At 40.2% G+C, this 19,424-nt stretch overlaps 1 protein-coding gene across 4 annotated transcripts; it reads left to right on the plus strand.

Moving 5' to 3' along the window:
• Positions 1–664: 664 nt before the first annotated feature.
• LOC133866881 (peptidyl-tRNA hydrolase, chloroplastic) lies at positions 665–18,011 on the plus strand. Of its 4 annotated transcripts, none has more exons than XR_009899938.1 (10): positions 665–1,071; positions 3,504–3,588; positions 4,536–4,603; positions 4,703–4,753; positions 5,560–5,633; positions 6,719–6,766; positions 6,869–6,926; positions 17,262–17,320; positions 17,398–17,474; positions 17,576–17,638. XR_009899938.1 is itself a non-coding variant. In XM_062303537.1 (8 exons), exons 1-8 carry the CDS (start codon positions 796–798, stop codon positions 8,163–8,165), a joined length of 675 nt encoding a protein of 224 aa, XP_062159521.1. In that variant the 5' UTR covers positions 665–795; the 3' UTR covers positions 8,166–8,282. The 4 variants fall into 4 exon arrangements, 2 of the variants coding, with proteins under 2 accessions (XP_062159521.1, XP_062159520.1); XR_009899939.1 differs by lacking the exon at positions 17,576–17,638 and adding an exon at positions 7,497–7,587 and having other exon boundaries at positions 17,398–17,477; XM_062303537.1 differs by lacking the exons at positions 17,262–17,320; positions 17,398–17,474; positions 17,576–17,638 and adding an exon at positions 8,151–8,282.
• Positions 18,012–19,424: the final 1,413 nt, after the last annotated feature.

The following is a 19,424-nucleotide window of genomic DNA, read 5'->3' on the forward strand; positions in this document are numbered from 1 at the left end:
AAACTAAAACAAATCAAACAAATCAAAACTAAAATAAATCAAACAAATCAAACAAATAACCATAACAGAAACCCAAAACACAGCCTATTAAGTCTAATGATAGAAGAAGAAAGAAAAATTACTAGCAATTAACAAAGTCATAAAAAGCGAGAGAGAGGATGGAGAGTGGCGGATAGAGGCTGATGGTGGCGTTGGAGCTTCTGGGCGGAGAGAGAGAGAGGCCGGCGAGTGGCGGAGAGAGGTCGGCAAGTGGCGGAGTGTTACGAGAAGGGAGATTCGGAGAGATTGAGGGCCGAGGAGTGAGGCGGCGCAGTGAGAGTTGGGAGAAAGGAGAATGAGAGGTCCAGCAGTAGGGTTTGCTTTGCTTAATGGGTGGACTTAGACTGAATGAAACGGTGCCGTTTTGGTGTTAAACACCAAAACGACGTCGTTTTATATATAATTTTTTTTTAAATAAATATATATATAATAGAAAAGCCGGTTACCGATTATAATCGGTAATCGGCTTTCCTAAAACCGCTAACCGCCTTATCGGTTTTATGCAGTTTTAAAGGTTATCCGATTAACGGTTATGGACAGTTAGTGGTTAGTAGGCGGTTATTTTCACCCCTACATTACAACCCCTACATTACATCCACTACGCACTAGAAAGCAATAAACTTAACTGCACTGCCACCTGCATTCCCTAAAAACAAACATCAAACACACAACTGGAACCTAGCCACGATTCACTCTTGTCCTCTAGAAGAAGCCGCACGAACCAATCCTGCTGAGAATTCCGTCTGGGCTCATAACATGACTGTTGGTGCTTCTGTATCATCAATCGCAACCACACGAGTTCCTAACTGCTACCGTTGGAAAAATCTAATTTCTCTGCCTTCTTTATCCTTCTGCAATTGGAGAACGTCTCGGATATCGTCTTTAGCTTCGGCTCCATCAGCGTCAATGTCCACCAAAAGCACAGCTTCGGAGACGGAAGGGGTGGCCGTGGAGCCCCAGAAGTCCAAGAAGCCATGGCTCATCGTCGGCCTCGGTAACCCTGGCAAGAAGTACCAAGCCACGCGCCACAATGTCCGTACAACCCCTCTCTCGCTCTCTCTCTATTAAATTTTTGAACTTTCAATTGAATTAATAGCTACCTATGGTTGCAGAATAATTCTTGAAGTCATCTTTTGTCCTTACTGTATCCCTAAAAAATGACGTGGCTTTTAAAATTGATTAAAATTTAATACTGATCAATTACAAGCTCAAGGGTGTCTCACGTGGGTGGGGGGCTTTTGGGTTTGATTTGGGTGTATGATGGGTTTTTGTTGTATTTTGTGGGGCTTTTAATGTATTTTGGGGGCTTGATGGGGCTTTTAATATATATTTTGTGGGGCTTTGGATGTATTTTGGGTGCTTGATGGGGGCTTTTGGGTTTGATTTGGGTGCAGGATGGGGCCTTTGTTGTTTTTTGTGGGGCTTTTGTTGTTTTTTGGGTGCTTGATGGGGCCTCCTGATGTATTTTGGGTGCTTTTTGGGGGTTTTTGATGTATTTTTGGGGGCTTTTGATGCATTTTGGGGGGCTTTTGTTGTATCTTGGGCGTTTAATGGGGGCGCCTTACGTAGATCCTTAGGGTGTTTTTGGGTTCTCTTTATGGGCTAGTTGGGTTGTTCCTGTGTATACTACTTGTGTTCTTAGGGGCGCCTTACGCTTTTTTAAATGAAATTTCCTTACTTAAAAAAAAAAAGGGTAAAAAATTACATAAATAAAAATATAGGACTGGGCAGCCTAACAAAGAGCCCCAAATTAACCTCTTCAGTGATGGTAAACAAAAATTAAAAGGAAATCCATTAAATAAATGACACGACTCTATATATTCTTGATACGAAGACCAAGAAAAGTGGTCGCCAATTAAGACGGTTTGGTAAGGCGCACTATGAATGGCGCAGCCTAGATGCGCAAGAAGGGCCACAAACCTCGAAAGGTCCAATAATCCAATCGGTAGCCCAGCAAAGAAACAACTGTAGTAGTATACTCAAAGGTAAATCACCGCAGCAAAGAAGACACTGATGATGGTCAAAACGAAGCCTATAGTGGAGATAGCTTTAATAGCCCGAAGAAAACTAGAGAAATAAAAAAATTAAGGTACGAAACACTGGTTGCTGGCGTGCCGACGATGGTTGCTAGGAGGAAGCAAAGCACCACGAGTGACTGGCGGCAGCTGTGGAAGGCGGTGGAAGCCATCTCGCACAGTGCAGGGTTGTCCACGGGCCGGCGCATGTGGGATACGCACCTGCGAGTAAGATCGTGTGGGACACGCTCCAGCGCGTGGTGGCCAGATAGAAAAGTGGCTGATGGCAGAGCGGAGTGGAGGGATTGGGCTTCCTTTGATTGTGAGCTTTGGTTTCTTAAAATGTGTTGGGTACACAGCCTCGAATAAGATACCCAAATGTTATTGAGTGATCACTGAGTTATTGGGCTATATATACCTGAGCTGAGCAGGAATTGGGTTTCTACAAGATATGGTAAACAATATGTAGGTCCCTAACCTTATTAGGGTTAGGAATCTGTGATGGGTGGACTTTTTATGGTTTTCTATATATAGGCTAGGTCCTCCCTCCTCTCAATACACATACCTATATTATCATTCTGAAATTATTGTTAGTTTGTATTCTAATTTTCTAGAATGTTTATTATTGTTCAAACAAAACCCACATAAACTAAACCTGAAAATTGTAATTTTTAGGGTTTAGGGTTTAGGGTTTAGATGTGTTGACTCGGAAAGGCTTGAAATCGTAACGTACAGGTAGACTTTGCCAAGGCAAGGAAAGTAGTAAGAAAGATATCGATGGAGCAGGCAGAACCTCGAGTAAGACAACCAACCTTGGAGGCCATGGCTTGGCTTTATCCCGTAGGTAGTAAGAACAGAGAGAGCCTTCTGTGCTAGCAATACAGAGAGGTGGGGATTGAATGAGGCGAGCGCTGACTGCAGCAGGACCACCAGACCCTAAAAAGAATAATAACCCAAAAATTTACATTTTTAATGATTATCCTCTAGGGGTTTTATTTTATCTTATGAATTAATTGTTGTGAGTCTTTTTTGGTGCCAAAAATATACTACGTGATTGAGAGATTTTGTTTTATTTTTTTATGTCCAAATAGGTCCAATTACAACTTAGGTGGTTCCCTCTATTTTTAATTCTAGAGACTTAAAAATGTGCTTATTGCAACGGTTGATATTGATGCGATTGGATTTCAGAGTTTAGTTTGAAACTAAGTCTAAACTCTAGACCCTCAAATCTTTTGATGCCATAAATTTTGTGATTCGGTTATATGGAGGGCACCTGCAGCGTGCCGGACACTTGTAGGAGTTGGAACTAGTTTTATTTGTTTATTAACAGCATCATTGACAATTTAATAACGTGATATTTTGGGTCGAGCTTCTTTAATGGGCAGTGAAGCTAGCTTGAGTTATGTTGGGTTGGCCTATGATCGTATAATTCGATGGAATTCTTTGCAGGTGGGCTTTGAGATGGTGGATGCTATAGCTGAAGCTGAAGGGATATCCATAAGCAGTGTTTCCTTCAAAGCTCTACTAGGAAAAGGTTTGCCTTCTTTGTGAACTGTTCTCTCTTATAGGTTAAGTGATTGCACATATTAAAAGCTTTAAACAACCAATGATCATTGTTTTGTTCGACTTTATTTAATGGGCTGGTTAATACAGTGTGACAATTCATGTATCTTACTGCAATTATGTTTGGGATAATTGTGGTTAAGTTGTAGTTGTATCTATGAAATGCTTGAAGGTGGCAGCTAGCTAGCCTGTTAATAAACTTTCTACATGGTTACTTATAAAAAAAAATTAACTTTCTACATGGTTACCTAGAATCATTTTATTGCCTTTTCTTCCTTGATAAGTTCATTATTTGTTACTACTGCACATCTTGAGCAAACCTAATGCCTTCACCCCACCCCCCCCCCCCCCCCCCCCCCCCCCCCCCCCCCCCCCCCCCGGTAATATATCTTATGTTTGACAGCGACAGATTATTTCAGTAAAGGAGTTTTTGCATACTTTTCGTGCACGGCTTGACCTTTTCTTTCAATAAATTATTTTTCATAAAAAAGAATTTGTAGGAAGGGGGAAAAACCAAAGATAAACATTTGATGCATGATGTAGCTAGTTTCTAGAGCTTCTTTCCTTATGGTTGCATTGCATCAGTTTCATATAACATGGAAGTATATTAAGTTGCATACTCAATGTTGTCTGGGCCTTATTTATATGCATGATGATGGATTTTATTTTATCTTATCAGAGTATGATCCTATGGAAACAAAAGTCATATTTGCTTTGAATTTCCTCGATATCCAAAATAACGTTCTAACTACTGCACAGGGGCATAACATTTGCTACTTGTCCACAATGTACTGCCTTAATATTTAGCAAATGATAGGTTTGAAGTAACTCCTTGTGATGTTTGTTAAGGGGAAATTAGTGGATCAAAAACTAATAATGTTCTATCTAGTTTTGAATTAATATGATCCTATATTCCAGGTTTTATTGGAGATATTCCAGTTATGCTTGCCAAACCCCAAACTTTCATGAATGCAAGTGGTGAGTCTGTAAGTAAGCTATCTGCAAAGATTTTTTTTTTTATGAATTAACTTTCAAGTTTTCTCCAGTTATTTTCCTATGGTTTTGATGAGGATTGGTTTGTGAAGGTTGGGGCTATTGTTTCGTATTACAAGATTCCGTTAAAGCAAGTACTTGTGGTAAACCATCTTTCTTACTCATGCACTTTATTAGGGATAGCAATTTTTGCCTGCTATGTGGGGATGCTCCCAATCCACCTTGTTTAGGATACGGGGCACGGACGGGATTTGCTATTAAACCAAGGGGGGGTTCGGGGAAGTTACACCTCTCTCTCTCTAGCTCTCCTTGGAAAAATTTCCTCACTCAACCAATTTCTGTTCCTCCTCCCTAAACTTCATCCTCTGTAGCTCGCCCTTGCCATTTCTTTCCCACTCTTCCCCTCTTCTCTAGCTCATATCCAACTTAAATCTCCATAGATTGGAGATGATGGGGATGGAGGTGCAAGCACCATGAACAATGAGCTGTTCAAGGGCACTGAACAAGGTGGCCCTCGCTGTGGTAGTGCACTGTGCCATCATGTTCAACTACTGGCTTCGTGGTCGGCAAGCCCCGTGCGGGGAATCAGCAGATCGAGTGGGTATGGGGACGTTTGGTTTTATCATTGAATGATTGTCTGTTGTGGTTTGTGGTCTTGGTATGGCGTTTACACTGTCAACAATTGGTAGGGTAGTCGGGCTGGGAATGAGGAGTTATTTCTAGTTGGGTCGGGAACAGGGAATGAAGTCCCCCCATACCAAACCTATCTGTTGCCATCCCTATGCTATAACTATGCTATCACTTTTCTTTTCTTCTTTTTTATTTTAATTTTTTAATTTTTAATTTTTTTTATTAATTTTTAATATATATATATATATTTTTTTAAATGGATCTTTTGAGTTCTGAATCCCTAATTTTTTCAATCTAAACTTGTGATTCTCTTCTACAGATTTTTGACGACTTAGATTTGCCCTTTGCAAAGTTGCGGCTTTTGCCAAAAGGTGGACATGGAGGACAAAATGGGTAATTTTAATGTTACTTTGACGTTCTATATCTGCTAATATTTCGGCTTCTGTCATGGATTTAATTCAGCATCTAACGGAAAGACAAGATACGGTTCCTGAATATATTTTGAGTTTATGCAGTTTTCTATTGCATCATACCCTGACACTTTTACTTAAAAGATGACCTTCTGTTATCCCTTTAAAATCCAAGTTACTATGCACATAATTTTAGGATTCTTGTCTCCTCTTGGACAGAAAGGATGCCAAAAAGTTCCCCATTGTCCCAACCATGATGCTTTCCTATACTGGAATTTATTGATGAGTCAGATTTCTGCTGCATCTGATTTTCCAAATGGAAAAGAACGTGGTTTGGATTTCCCTGCATGGGATCAACATATGTGTTGGAGTGTTTTATATGGTACTCAATCCCATGAAGGCATTAGGCATCACTTAGATGGTTTATGAAACCCACACACATAAAGAGGCTTTCGGTCCAAAAGATAATCTGTTAGTGTTAAAGAGATTCTCATTACAAGCAACATTATGATCATCATATTGATTGATGTTTTACTTAAAGCTGCCGGTGGTATTGTTAGGATTAACGCTTCAGTTAATGAAGTAAATCAACATGGAAAAAAAAAAGAATTTAAAAGAATGAATAAAATAAATTCTCCTTGTCTATAATTTGCGGACACTAACACAAGTAATGGGTCGACTTAGACACCAGGGTATTGAACACAACTATTCCTAATTTTTGGGACTTGCGGATAATTTACGTAAGAGTTCGTCTATATGTGAGACCCTTGTCTCATTTTCGTCTAACTCTCCCGCCCACGTGGCACCTTATTTTATTTATTTTTTTAAAATAAAACATCACAAAACACGCATCTCCCCTCCCATTTTTGAAAAAACCTTTTCTCCAAAATTTTCAAATCTCATAAAACACACTCTCCGCCCACCACCACCCCCCACCCCCCACCGCCAAAGCTGCCGACCAAGAGACCACCGCCATTCCCGATCTCTCTCTCTCTCTCTCTCTCTCTCTCTCTCTCTCTCTCTCTTTGCCTTTTCTTTTTTTATTTCTTTGCCCACTACCTGTCGCAGCTGTCTACTGCCGATTAAGAGCGCCGCCGCCTACCCGATCTCTCTATGGTCAGTCTCCCTCTCTCTCTCTCTCTCTCTCTCTCTCTCTCTCTCTCTCTCTCTCTCTCCGACTTATTCGTCCTTTTTTTTTTTTGATTTCTCCACCCACAGCCACCCGCTTGGCTACCGCCGACCAAGAGCACCACCGCCATTCCCGAATCTCTCTATGGTCAGTCTCTCTCAGTCTCTCTCTCTCTCTCTCTCTCTCTCTCTCTCTCTCTCTCTCTCCGACTTGTTTTGAAATCACTTAATAAAATTTTTGCATTTCATTATTCCTTGAATGAAATACTTATTTTTCTTAATGTGAAAGAAAAGAATTTCTAGAGAATGTTTAAGAAATAAAATAAAAGACGGGGAGAAATTATTGTTTCTGGCAGTTTGCGTAATGATAATTTTGCTATTATTCATACAATTTTTAGAGTTGGTATCTTAGGGTAATGCTTTGCAGCACAAGAAGATTGTTATTATCTTCATAATAACTTCTAAAATCATCTAGAATCAAATTTAGAAATTTTCTTGTGTTTGCAGCACACAATAATTATCCATGTTTCATTTAATTGATATAGCATGACTTCGAAAATAATTTAAACTACTACTTGAATAGATATTGGCTTATAGCATAGCGACATCTCATAATGTTAAAGTTTTCTCATTTTAACTGCAAAGATAGAGACCTTTGAAGGAGACTTCACTGGTACAAGCCAATTGGTTTGTTTCATCACTGATGAACTCCATGCAGTGATGAACTCATGATCCTGGGAAGAATCTTTGGCTAGGTAGAGAAGACTGAAACGAAAAGTGTGGTTGACTCTTGGAGCGAGTGGGATTTGGTACATTTTGAGTAACTCTTATACATGTGACTTTTGAATTTGGGCTATTTCAATTTTGTTTTGATTTATTTGATCAAGTGATTGGTTGTTTCAGTAGCCTTCAGATTTGTCGTTGTTCAATTATTTGCCTTGATTTGGATTTGGATTTGGAAAAGATACCTACAACTTTGTCTACGAATTATCAAAAACTTTATTAATTGATTTCAAATAGAAAATTCTTTTATTAATTGATTCATAATCAATCTTAGGGTAATTTTTTGTGGGGGGAAAAGTCTCCGTCACTTATTTGGTTTATAGATAATCTTTGCTAATATAATTCTTCCTTTTTGCTGCCAATTTTATTTTGGTCATTCTTTTTTGCTAGCATATGTATGTGATTTGCTGGTTTTAGTTTTTTGGGTTCATTTGTGGATACAGAAGTTACTGCATTTTGTTTCTACCATATGCTCTATATTCACACAAGTGATTAAATATAATTGACTAATTAATTTTTTTTTTTTTTTTTGTGTGGAATAACTCTTAAATGGACTTGTCACAACCGCCTTTGATTTCACAATGTGAAGATAATTGTTCGTTGACACATGAACAATTTAATGATGTTGTGCCCCTAGAAATGGACCTGAAAAATGGTATATTGGGCCTTTCATTCTTATTTTCAATTTTTGTAACATATCTTAGAGTGAATGTTATTATTCATAGTTGGGTTCTCTACAAGATTTTTATTCGTCTTGATATAGATGGAAATGAAATTGTAGTTGAACAGCTGAAAGATAGTGTGGACAATTGTAATTCCAAGCTCAAACTCATAGAGGAAGTTGAAATTGTTAAGGAACCTAAGAACGGGATGATATTTAGCTCCATAGAGGAACTTCATGCATATTATAGGAGTTATGCAAAATAAGAGGGTTTTGGTGTGGTACAAAAGAAGAAAAAAACCGATGAGAATGGATATGCACATTACATCACCCTAGGATGTGCTCATCAAGGCAGCAGACCATCCAACTCAAGTAAGAGCTTTTGCAAGTCTAGTCAAACAATAAGAATAGGGTATAAGGCTACTTTGAATGCAAAGTTAGTTGATACAAAGTGGTATGTGGCTAGGGTAACTATTGACCATAATCATGAATTTTTTTTTTGATAAGTAATAACTTGGTTTTATTAAAAGCGACAGGCGCCCTTTAGTACACCGGCAGTATACAAGAGAAAACGCAATGCTGGAAAACGAAAAAAAAAAAAGCCCAAAAAAAGAAAGAAACCCACCACACAAACCCATAGGAACCTAAGCCTAGAAGCACAAAGAACCCCAATCCAACCCACAAGGAACACACAAGAAACCCACCCAAAAACCCACAGGAACCTACACCCTAAAACACAACACCCGCAGCCCACAAGCAACCCACAAACTACAGAACCTGAGCCTTTCCTCTCCTACTCCTAGAATGCACACTCGCAACGTCGTAGTTTATGGAGCTCTTCAGATTCTGCAGTTCTCTCCTTCCTTTGATCTTATACCGCTTCCCCATACTACCCCGATGAAAATCTTCCTCAATGGCATCCAACAAAGCCAGGGCCGAATCTTCATCCTCAGCACCATCCGACTCCCACTCCAAGTGTAAGTCGGGAGGAAAAACGCCCAAGGGGTGAGGAGAATCACCATCCTCTCCCTGATCCCACAAAACAATCTCCCCAGATGGGCTAAACCCTACCGGCCACTCCTGAGATTGGATCAAACCATTCATATTGGGAGTCTCACCCTTGTCAATGGTCAACGATTTGCAGCCGTTCAAGGGGGAGGGAACTCTCGGGAGCAAGAACCCGCGCCGAAGACCCACTCCCCCACTTGGCATCGGTAGGTTTTTAACCACAGTCCCGACCAAAGCCTGAGAAGATGTACCCAAACACTGCGTCATCGGCAACCTCAAAGCTGTCATTGCCTCATCAATCAAGGAAATATCCAACTTACTAGCTTTGGCCTTCGATTTCCGTTGATACCTCATGACCGATTGGGATTCGGACGGGTAAATGGGAGCCCCACTATCCGCCATCACCGGAAGAGACAAGCGAATCCTTTCTCCCAACGCAGCCGCCCCCAAAGAGGGACCTACAAATCCTTTAGAGTCCAAACCCAACCCCCCAAGTAGACACGGGGTTAAGTCACAAACTGACACATCCGACCGCAGGTTGGGCTTCGTTGTCCACTCTGAGGCGAACGGATCTTCAACCACCGCCGTGCACAAGCTAGGACTTGCGCCGGAGAACTCGCTAGTATCCGACAGCCCTCCACCCATGCCAGTCGTCGTCTTCACCTCCGACCTAGACCCATCTTGCCGGGCCAAAGCAGAATGGGCGAAGAAAACCGGATTCTCCACCGGAGAAGAACCCCCCATCAACGACGAGCCTGACTTGGACACCGGAAGAGTAGAAGACGACCCGTAGCCCAGGTAAAGTGAGATATTTTAGATGCCACAAGAATTTGGATCCGTGTACGAAGAGAAAGCTTGAGATAGTTGATAGAGCTGGAATAAGTATGAATAAGATCTATAACTCGTTAACTGTTGAAGCCCTCGGGGGGGGGGGGGGGGGGGAGGGTATGAGAATCTTGCATTTGGAGAGAGATTGTCGTAAATATATTGCGAAATCAAGACATCTTCGCCTTGGCATAGGAGGTGTTGCAGCTCTTCGCGATTACTTCAGTAGAATGCAGACAGTGCATGATGATTTCTACTTTGAGATGGACATGGATGATGAATGTAGGTTGAAAAATGTGTTTTGGGCTAATGCACGAAGTATGACATTGTATGAAGATTTCGGGGATGTGGTTACATTTGACACAATGTATTTGACTAATAAGTTCGAAATGCCATTTGCTCATTTTGTGGGAATAAATCATCTTGGTCAATCAAAGCTTTTTGGGGTGGCTTTAATCTTAAGTGAGGATATAATGATATTTGTATGGTTGTTTGAGACATGGTTGAAATGCAGAAGGGCCAAGCACCAAGGGCAATTATTACAGATCAAGATAGGACGAAGAGTGCAATTAATAAAGTTTTCCCGAATGCTCGACATAGATTTTGTTTATGACACTGACTGAAAAAATTTCATGAAAAATTTGGATCACATTCACAATACACTGCCATCAAGAGTGCTATACGAAGTTGTGTATATGATTCTCAGAAATGTGAGGAGTTTGATGCAAGTTGGCAGAGTCTACTTGATATAATTTGGGGGAAATGCTTTACTTCCCAAATTTTTATCCCCAAAAGTGGTTTCTAAATGATGTGTCATCATCCCATGAGATGATGACACATTTCCCAAAATGATAGATCACATGAGATTGTGACACATCATTTGGGAACCAAATTTTGGAAAAAAAATTTGGGATGTGTAGCACTTCTCATAATCTGGAGGATAATGCATGGTTGCGTGGTTTATACAGTGAACGGACTTTCTAGGTGCCAACATATTTAAAAGATGTATTTTGGGTCGGCATGACTACCACACAACAGAATGAGAGTATGCATACATTTTTTGATGGTTATGTGCACTCGTCGACCTCATTGAAGGAATTTGTGGATTAATACGATAACTTTGGAGGCGGTTCCAGGTCCAATCGTTTAGCTCTCTCTCATCCCGGAGGCTTTGTCTCCGGCGCCTTCTGTTGAGTGGCCGTCAGCGGCAGTTCCTGTAGGTCCCGTCCAGTCGCTCTCTGCTCCGGTCTCTTTTCCGGCGTCTTCTGGGTGGGCCTCTCTTTCCCCGGCGTTTTCTGTGCTTGCTTCTCCGGTGTCTTCTGTGCAAGGTTCCTCTTCTGCTTCGACGAAGGAGGTTTTTCAGTCCCCAGGTTCTGTGAAGGGCTCAAACCTTGCAAAGTTTGGCGGGGCTCTTCCCTTTTCGTCGGCTGCTCCTTTGGCTTTGGCTGGGCTGTTAGTGAGTTCGGATTTTTCCAGTAGCTCGTGTGGTTCAGGGCCTTTCGGCTCTGCTGCTTCTCCTTCTCTCTTAGGGGCTTCTAAGTTGGGGGTGAAGATTCGTTCTCCCCCCCCCCCCCCCCCTCCCTTGCTGCTTTTTAAACCTTTTCAGCATTATATCAGGAGGGCTATGGAGTTTAGGGTAGGTCACTCAGTGAAATGGAATGATGGGTTATTATCGGACTCTTTGGAAGCATCGAAGTTGTCTGCTAGCCTTGTTGTCAATAAGGTGTTGATGGTTGAGCCTCCTGCGATAAAGGTTGTAAAGTCTCCAGTGAAGCAGGGCATGCTTAGGAAGGGGTTTGTCAACCCTCGCCCGATTGTTTTAGGCCCTTCCGCTTCGCCTCGGGAGGTCATCGATGTTGGGGTGGTAGGACCTTCCTCCCCTCCGAGTGTTTGCATCATTCCTTTTTCTGTTGAGGGAAATGGATTCTTCCAATCTAAGAATTGGCCTGTCGGTTTTGATCATAACGGGGAGATTGTGGTTTGGGAAGAGGAAGATGAATTTTGGGATGGATTACTCTTGGATTGGGCGTTGGATGAGGATTTTGTGTTGGCTGGGGACTTTGGGGGGGAGGCTTTGGCAATTCGAGATGCCATGGAAGAAGAATTTCAGCGGGATAAGATGATTGCGCGGCAGAAGTCCAAAGGAAAGAGAGAGCTCCTGAATCTGCATAGCTCCATCAATTATGGCGACGATTTTATTCCTGTTAGGCGTAGGAAAGGCAAGGCTCACATGAAGTAGGCCTTGGTGGGTTGTGGGTTGTTTTTCCGTTGCTTTTTGGATTTGCTTTGTAGTTCGGCTTCGGTCGGCTTGGGTTTTGGGGTGTCTCTTGTAGTTTCGGTCAGCTTTAGTAGGCTTGGTCTTTGGGTGCCTCTAGGTTTTGGTTGCAGTGGGTGTCTTTTTTTGGGGGCGTTTCGGGTTTTGTGGGTGGTGTTGGTGCGTTTGGCTATTTTTGGGCATGTTCTTGGGCTTTGGGTTTGTAAGTGCTCCTCGTATACTGCCTATGTACTGGGGCGCCTTTCGCTTTTTTAATAAAATTGCTTATTACTTATAAAAAGAAAAAGAAGGTTGAGAATGAGAATGTTGCTGATTTCAATTCTTTTAATGTCACGATTTCTGGCGTAATAATTTCTCCTCGTCTTTTATTTTATTTCTTAAGCATTCTCTATAAATTCTTTTCTTTCACATTAAGAAAAATAAATATTTCATTCAAGGAATAATGAAATGCAAAAACTTTATTAATGGATTTCAAAACAAGTCGGAGAGAGAGAGAGAGAGAGAGAGAGAGAGAGAGAGAGAGAGAGAGAGGGAGGGAGGGCGGGAGGGAGGGAGGGAGGGAGGGAATGGCGGTGAGAATGGCGGTGGCGCTCTTGGTCTGCAATGAGCGGCTGCGACGGGCGGTAGTCAATGGGCGGCAGTGGGCGGAGAATTAAAATACGCAACATTCTGATTCTCAACCTTCTTATGCAAAGCGTTATCGAATTGATCTACAAATTATTTCAATGAGGTCGACGAGTGCAAAAACTTTGTTAATGGATTTCAAAACAAGTCGGAGAGAGAGAGAGAGAGAGAGAGAGAGAGAGAGAGAGAGAGAGAGAGAGAGAGAGAGAGAGAGAGAGAGAGAGAGAGAGAGAGAGAGAGAGAGAGAGATTTGGGAATGGCAGTGGCGCTCTTGGTCTGCAATGAGCGGTTGCGACAAGCGGTAGTCAGTGGGCGGTGGTGGGTTGAGAATGAGAATGTTGCTGACGGGCGGTAGTCAGTGGGTGGCAGTGGGTATAGAATTGAAATCCGCAATATTCTCATTCTCAACCTTTTTACGCAAAGCGTTGTTGAATTGATTCACAAATTCATTCAATAAGGTCGACGAGTGCACATAACCATAAAAAAATGTATTCATACTCACTCTGTTGTGTGGTAGTCATGCCGACCCAAATTACAACATTCAAATATGCTGGCACCTAGAAAGTCCATTCATTGAATAAACCACACAGCCATGCATTATCCTCCAGATTATAACAATCAAGTAGACTCTACCAACTTGCGTCAAACTCTTCACATGTTTGAGAATCATGTACATAACTTCGTATGGCACTCTTGATGGCAGTGTATTGTGAATGTGATTCAAATTTTTCAGGAAGTTTTTTTCAGTATGTGTCATAAACTAAATCTATGTCGATCATTTGAAAAATTCTTATTAATTGCACTCTTTATCGTCCTATCTTGATCTATAATAATTGCTCTTGGTGCATGGCCCTTCATGCATTTTAACCATGTTTCAAACAACCATACAAATGTCGTTGTATCCTCACTTGAGATTAATGCCGCCCAAAAAAGGATTGATTGATTATGATGATTTACTCTCACAAAAGGAGTAAATGGCATTTTGTACTTATTTGTCAAATATGTTGTGTCAAATGTAAGCGCATCCCCAAAATCTACATACGATGCCCTACTTCGTGCATCAGCCCAAAACACATTTTTCAACTTACATTCAGCATCCATGTCCATCTTAAAGTAGAAATCATCATTCACTGTTTGCATTCTACTAAAGTAGTCGCGAAGTGCTACAACACTTCCTGTGCCAAGACGAAGATGTCTTGACCTTGCAATATAATTATGACAATCTTTGCTTGGGCTTAATTCATGATTATGGCCAATAGTTACCCTAGTCACATACCACTTTGTATCAACTAACTTTGCATTTAAAGCAGCTTTACACCGGATGGTCTGCTGCCTTGACGAGCACATCCTAGAGTGATGTAATGTGTATATCCATTTTTATCTGTTTTTTTCTTCTTCTGTACCACACCAAAACCCTCTTGCTTTGCATAACTCTGATAATATGCATGAAGTTCCTCTATGGAGTTAAATATCATCCCGTTCTTAGGTTCCTTAACAATTTCAACTTCCTCTATGAGATTGAACTTGGAACTACAATTGTCCACACTATCTTTCAACTGTTCTACTACAATTTCATTTCCATCTATATCAAGACGAATAAAAATCTTGTAGAGAACCCAACTATGAATAATAACATTCACTCTAAGATATGTTACATAAATTGAAAGTAAGAATGAAAGGCCCAACATATCATTTTTCAGGTCTATTTCTAGGGGCGCAACATCATTAAAATGTTCATGTGTCAACGAACAATCATCTTCACATTGTGAAATCAAAGGCGGTTGTGACAAGTCCATCTAAGAGTTATTCCACCAAAAAAAAATTTAATTAGTCAATTATATTTAATCACTTTTGTGAATATAGAGCATATGGTAGAAACAAAATGCAGTAACTTATGTATCCACAAATGAACCCAAAAAACTAAAACCAGCAAATCACATACATATGCTAGCAAAAAAGAATGACCAAAATGAAATTGGCAGCAAAAAGGCAGAATTATATCAGCAAAGATTGTCTTTAAACCAAATAAGTGGCGGAGACTTTTCCCCCCACAAAAAATTACACTAAGATTGATTATGAATCAATTAATATAAGAATTTTCTATTTGAAATCAATTAATAAAGTTTTTGAAAATTCGTAGACAAAGTTGTAGGAAGCTATTGCAGCGCCTCCAGTGAAGATTTATGTGGGAACGATAGATTCTGTGAAGAAGGGTTTTCTTCGGAGGGGTTTTCTCAACCCGAGCCCGGCTGTAAAAGTCTCTACTCGTTCCTTGCTTGTAGAGTCGGTTGTGGTGTCTTCGTCTCGGGAGGGCAATGTAGTTAGGGCGAATGGTTTGTCCCAATCTCAGAAGTGGCCAGTTAGGTTTGATCCGTTTGGGGAGGTAGTTGTGTGGAGCAGAATAACGAGATTTGAGATGGGGAGGCTGGTGATTACACTTACCCTTTGGATTGGGAGATGGATAGTGTTGAGGGTGAGGATTTGTCCTTGGCATTTATGGATGCCATTGAAGAGGATTGCACGCTCAAAGTCCAAAGGCAAGAGGGAGATCATGAATTTGGTAAGCTTCATCAACTACGGTGATGCAAGTGCGTCCTCTCGGCGTAGGAAAGGGAAGGCTCACATGCGGTAGCTGGGATCGCTTTTTGAGGGTTTTTGGTTTTTTGAGGGTTTGTTTCGGGTTTTTTTTTTTTTTTGTTCTTTTAGTGAGTTACTTTGGCTGCTCCTGTGTACTTATGGACACTTTACGCTTTTTAATAATAAATCTTTCTTATAAAAAAAAAAAGAGGAATCTTTTTCAAATCCAAATCAAAGCAAATAATTGAACAACGAGAAATCTAAAGGCTATTGAAACAACCAATCACTTGATCAAATAAATCAAAACAAAATTGAAATAGCCCAAATTCAAAAGTGTCACATGTATAAGAGTTACATAAAATCTACCAAATCCCACTCGCTCCAAGAGTCAACCACACTTTTCGTTTCAGTCTTTCTCTACCTAGCCAAAGATTCTTCCCAGGATCATGAATTCATCACTGCATTGAGTTCATTGGGTGATGAAACAACCAATTGGCTTGTACTAGTGAAGTCTCCTTCAAAGGTCTCTATCTTTACAGTTAAAATTAGAAAACTTTAACATTGTGAGATGTCGCTATGCTATAAGCCTATATCTATTCAAGTAGTTGTTTGAATTATTTTTAAAGTCATGCTATATCAATTACATGAAACGTGGATAATTATTGTTTGTTGCAAACACAAAAGAAATTTTCTAAATTTGATTCTGGATGATTTTAGAAGTTATTATGAAGATAATAACAATCTTCTTGTGCTGCAAACACAAAGTTGTTTAGAATTTGTTAAAAGCATTACCCGAAGATACCAAATCTAAAAATTGTATGAATAATAGCAAAATTATCATTGTGCAATCTGCCAGAAACAATAATTTCTCCCCATCTTTTATTTTATTTCTTAAGCATTCTCTAGAAATTCTTTTCTTTCACATTAAGAAAAATAAGTATTTCATTCAAGTAATAATGAAATGCAAAAACTTTATTAATTGATTTCAAAACAAGTCGGAGAGAGAGAGAGAGGGGAGCGGCTGCGACGGGTGGTAGCCAATGGGCTACTTTGGGCGGCGGTGGTGGGTGGAGAAATAAAAAAAAGAAAAAAAAGAGGATGAATAAGTCGGAGAGAGAGAGAGAGAGAGAGAGAGAGAGAGAGAGAGAGAGAGAGAGAGAGAGAGAGAGAGAGAGAGAGAGAACAACGGTGGTCTCTTGGTCGGCGGTGGGCGGCTTTGGTGGTGGGGGGTGGTTGGCGGACGGTGTGTTTTGTGAGATTTGAGAATTTTAGGGAAAATGAGAACAACGGTGGTCTCTTGGTCGGCGGTGGGTGGCTTTGGTGGTGGGGGGTGGTTGGCGGACGGTGTGTTTTGTGAGATTTGAGAATTTTGGGGAAAATTTTTCTTCAGAAATGGGAGGGGAGATGTGTGTTTTGTGATGTTTCATTTATTTATTTATTTTTTTAAAAATAGGTGCCATGTGGGCGGGAGAGTCGGATGAAAATGAGACAAGGGTCTCACGTATAGACGAACTCCAGTTGTAAATGTGTCTTTGTGAATCTATTATGAGTAGATCTATTGTGTTTTTTCTTTTGTAAGAATGATAAATATAGTAAGTCAATCATGAAAACATTATTGTGTATATGCTTCTTGATAAAAGTGAATCCTCCATCATAAATCTGCATAAATCTCCATGGCCCAAGAAAGATGGCTTTTAAGATTAATTATTATTACTTGGTCTCCCTTGCAGGATGAGGAATATCATTGATCACTTCAAAGGGAACCGTGATTTTCCTCGTTTAAGGATTGGTATATTCCTTAAAGCACTAATGTTATTTTCGTTATACTGCATTTGTTTTTGTCATTAAATTTTTAAAATTTACTAGGCATTGGACGGCCACCTGGGAGAATGGATCCTGTCAACTTTGTTCTTCGCCCCTTCACCAAACAAGAACGTGAAGAGGTATGTAAAAAGTTTTTCATGGGCCCACGGTGGGGAAAAATATGTTTACATATATTCTGGATTGTGGATTCTGATTGTTCAAATAAAAAATGTCTTTTCAGTTAGACTTTACGTTTCAACATGGCCTGGAGGCGGTGCGGATTCTTTTGCTTGAGGGGTTTAATAAAAGTGCCACATTTGTTAACAGTGCCAAACCCTTGGAACAACTTGGTTAATTTGTCTTAAATCTTTGATTTTTTTTTGGTGATCAAGGACGGGCAGATATTCTTCATGAAGGAGATTGTGTATCATGGGGTTTTTTTTGTATTTATTTTATTATTTTTTCCCGATGATTTTCCAGATGAAATACCTTTTACGAATACATTAGTTCCAAGCTGATGGGTGAGTGATTGTCTCTATGTTTTTATAGGCTATTTGAAGTTGTGATAATGAAGCTATTCTAGTACAGAATTTCGAGACCGTCACATTGTAGACTTTCTTAAAGTGTAATCGTTTGTTCGTTGTTGGGTAAATGTTGCTGGAAATGTTTTTGCGTAATCGTGTGTTGTTGGGTAAATGTTGCTGGAAATGTTTTTGCGTTCCAGTAAGAAGAGATGATTGATGATATGTTGGCATTGAGAAGCATGTAGATGGAATGCTAAGCAAAAGAACAACACAACAAACGAATGACAAGACTTCAACCAGGAAAAGCTTTTGTTTTTAACATTAATGAAGACGTAATGGAAGCGATAAATTGAAAAGAAGAGTTGTCTTCAATTCACAATCAACAAACGTTGAGAAGAAGCTCTTCAATAAAAATCCAAAACAATTGTAACCAAAAATATAGAAAAGATAAAATCATCCTAAAAGACTTGTCCTTTGCTCTCCCCCAATCGTTTTGCATTAGTTTCCCCCACTTCAAAAAGACTTGTCCTCGAGTTGCTTTCAGAGTCTAGTACTTGAACAAATCCTAAACATTGAAGTTGGAAGAAATGGACATATCAGCGGGGTGCTCCACTGCATAGGCGTTGTCGTTGATCTTCTTCGTGATTCAGAATGGTCCATGCTTGCAACTCTTCAATTTGTTGCAGGTTCAAGCTGGTAATCGATGCTTGTCCATTGCCGCTTTGGCTTCTTCCAAGCTCTGCTGGATCTCTGCTTGGACTTTCTGAACCTATTTGGCCATTTTTGCTTGGCATACTGGGCATTTTTGCACAAACTTACCAGTATCACACTTTAGTTGGGGCCAATAGTAGAATAACACTATTCATCCTAGCTTTTACCATTTCTAAAACAGTCTTATTCCTTCTACCATAATGTCCCTGGGAAAAACCTTGATGCAATTTGTTGGGATAAACACCGGAATCAAAGTTCCCAGCAAGAAACAACAACTAAAAAACTCAATACAGCAACCAGAACAATACCCCAAAAATGAGAGGCATATGTTCTAGCAAGCAACCAACTAGCTACATAGAGCTAAACTCAACCAAACACCTTACATAAACACATTTCAGAATCAAGAAAGACACTCAGACTCATTCCCTACAGAAACTACGAAGAATGGAATTTGGCTATCAATCTTGACTTAACCTCCCAATAGATCTTTGATAGAATCCCATCTTCAGTCTTGGGGGTCTGGCCATGAAGCAAAGCATTCCTATTCAACCACAGATTATACACTATAGCAGCAAAACAATGTTTCCTAGCAGTAGCTTGCAACTTCTTACCTTTCATGCTCACCATATTTCATTGAACGATTGAATCCCAAGAGACCGGGGGACATATATATATTTATGTATTTACCTAATAGCTTTTATATAAATTCTTTGATTTAAACTTCCGCTGCGCCAGGTATACATAACCATCACTAGAGTAGTCATTACATGACTTACTCTAGACCCCTTTGTGTTTGGACAACTAAAGGATGACATACACTAGTATGTTCTAACTTAAGCATATTATTGGCCTTGT

This window comes from Alnus glutinosa, chromosome 4 (genome assembly GCF_958979055.1).
Source record: "Alnus glutinosa chromosome 4, dhAlnGlut1.1, whole genome shotgun sequence".
Classification (NCBI taxonomy): Eukaryota; Viridiplantae; Streptophyta; class Magnoliopsida; order Fagales; family Betulaceae; genus Alnus; species Alnus glutinosa.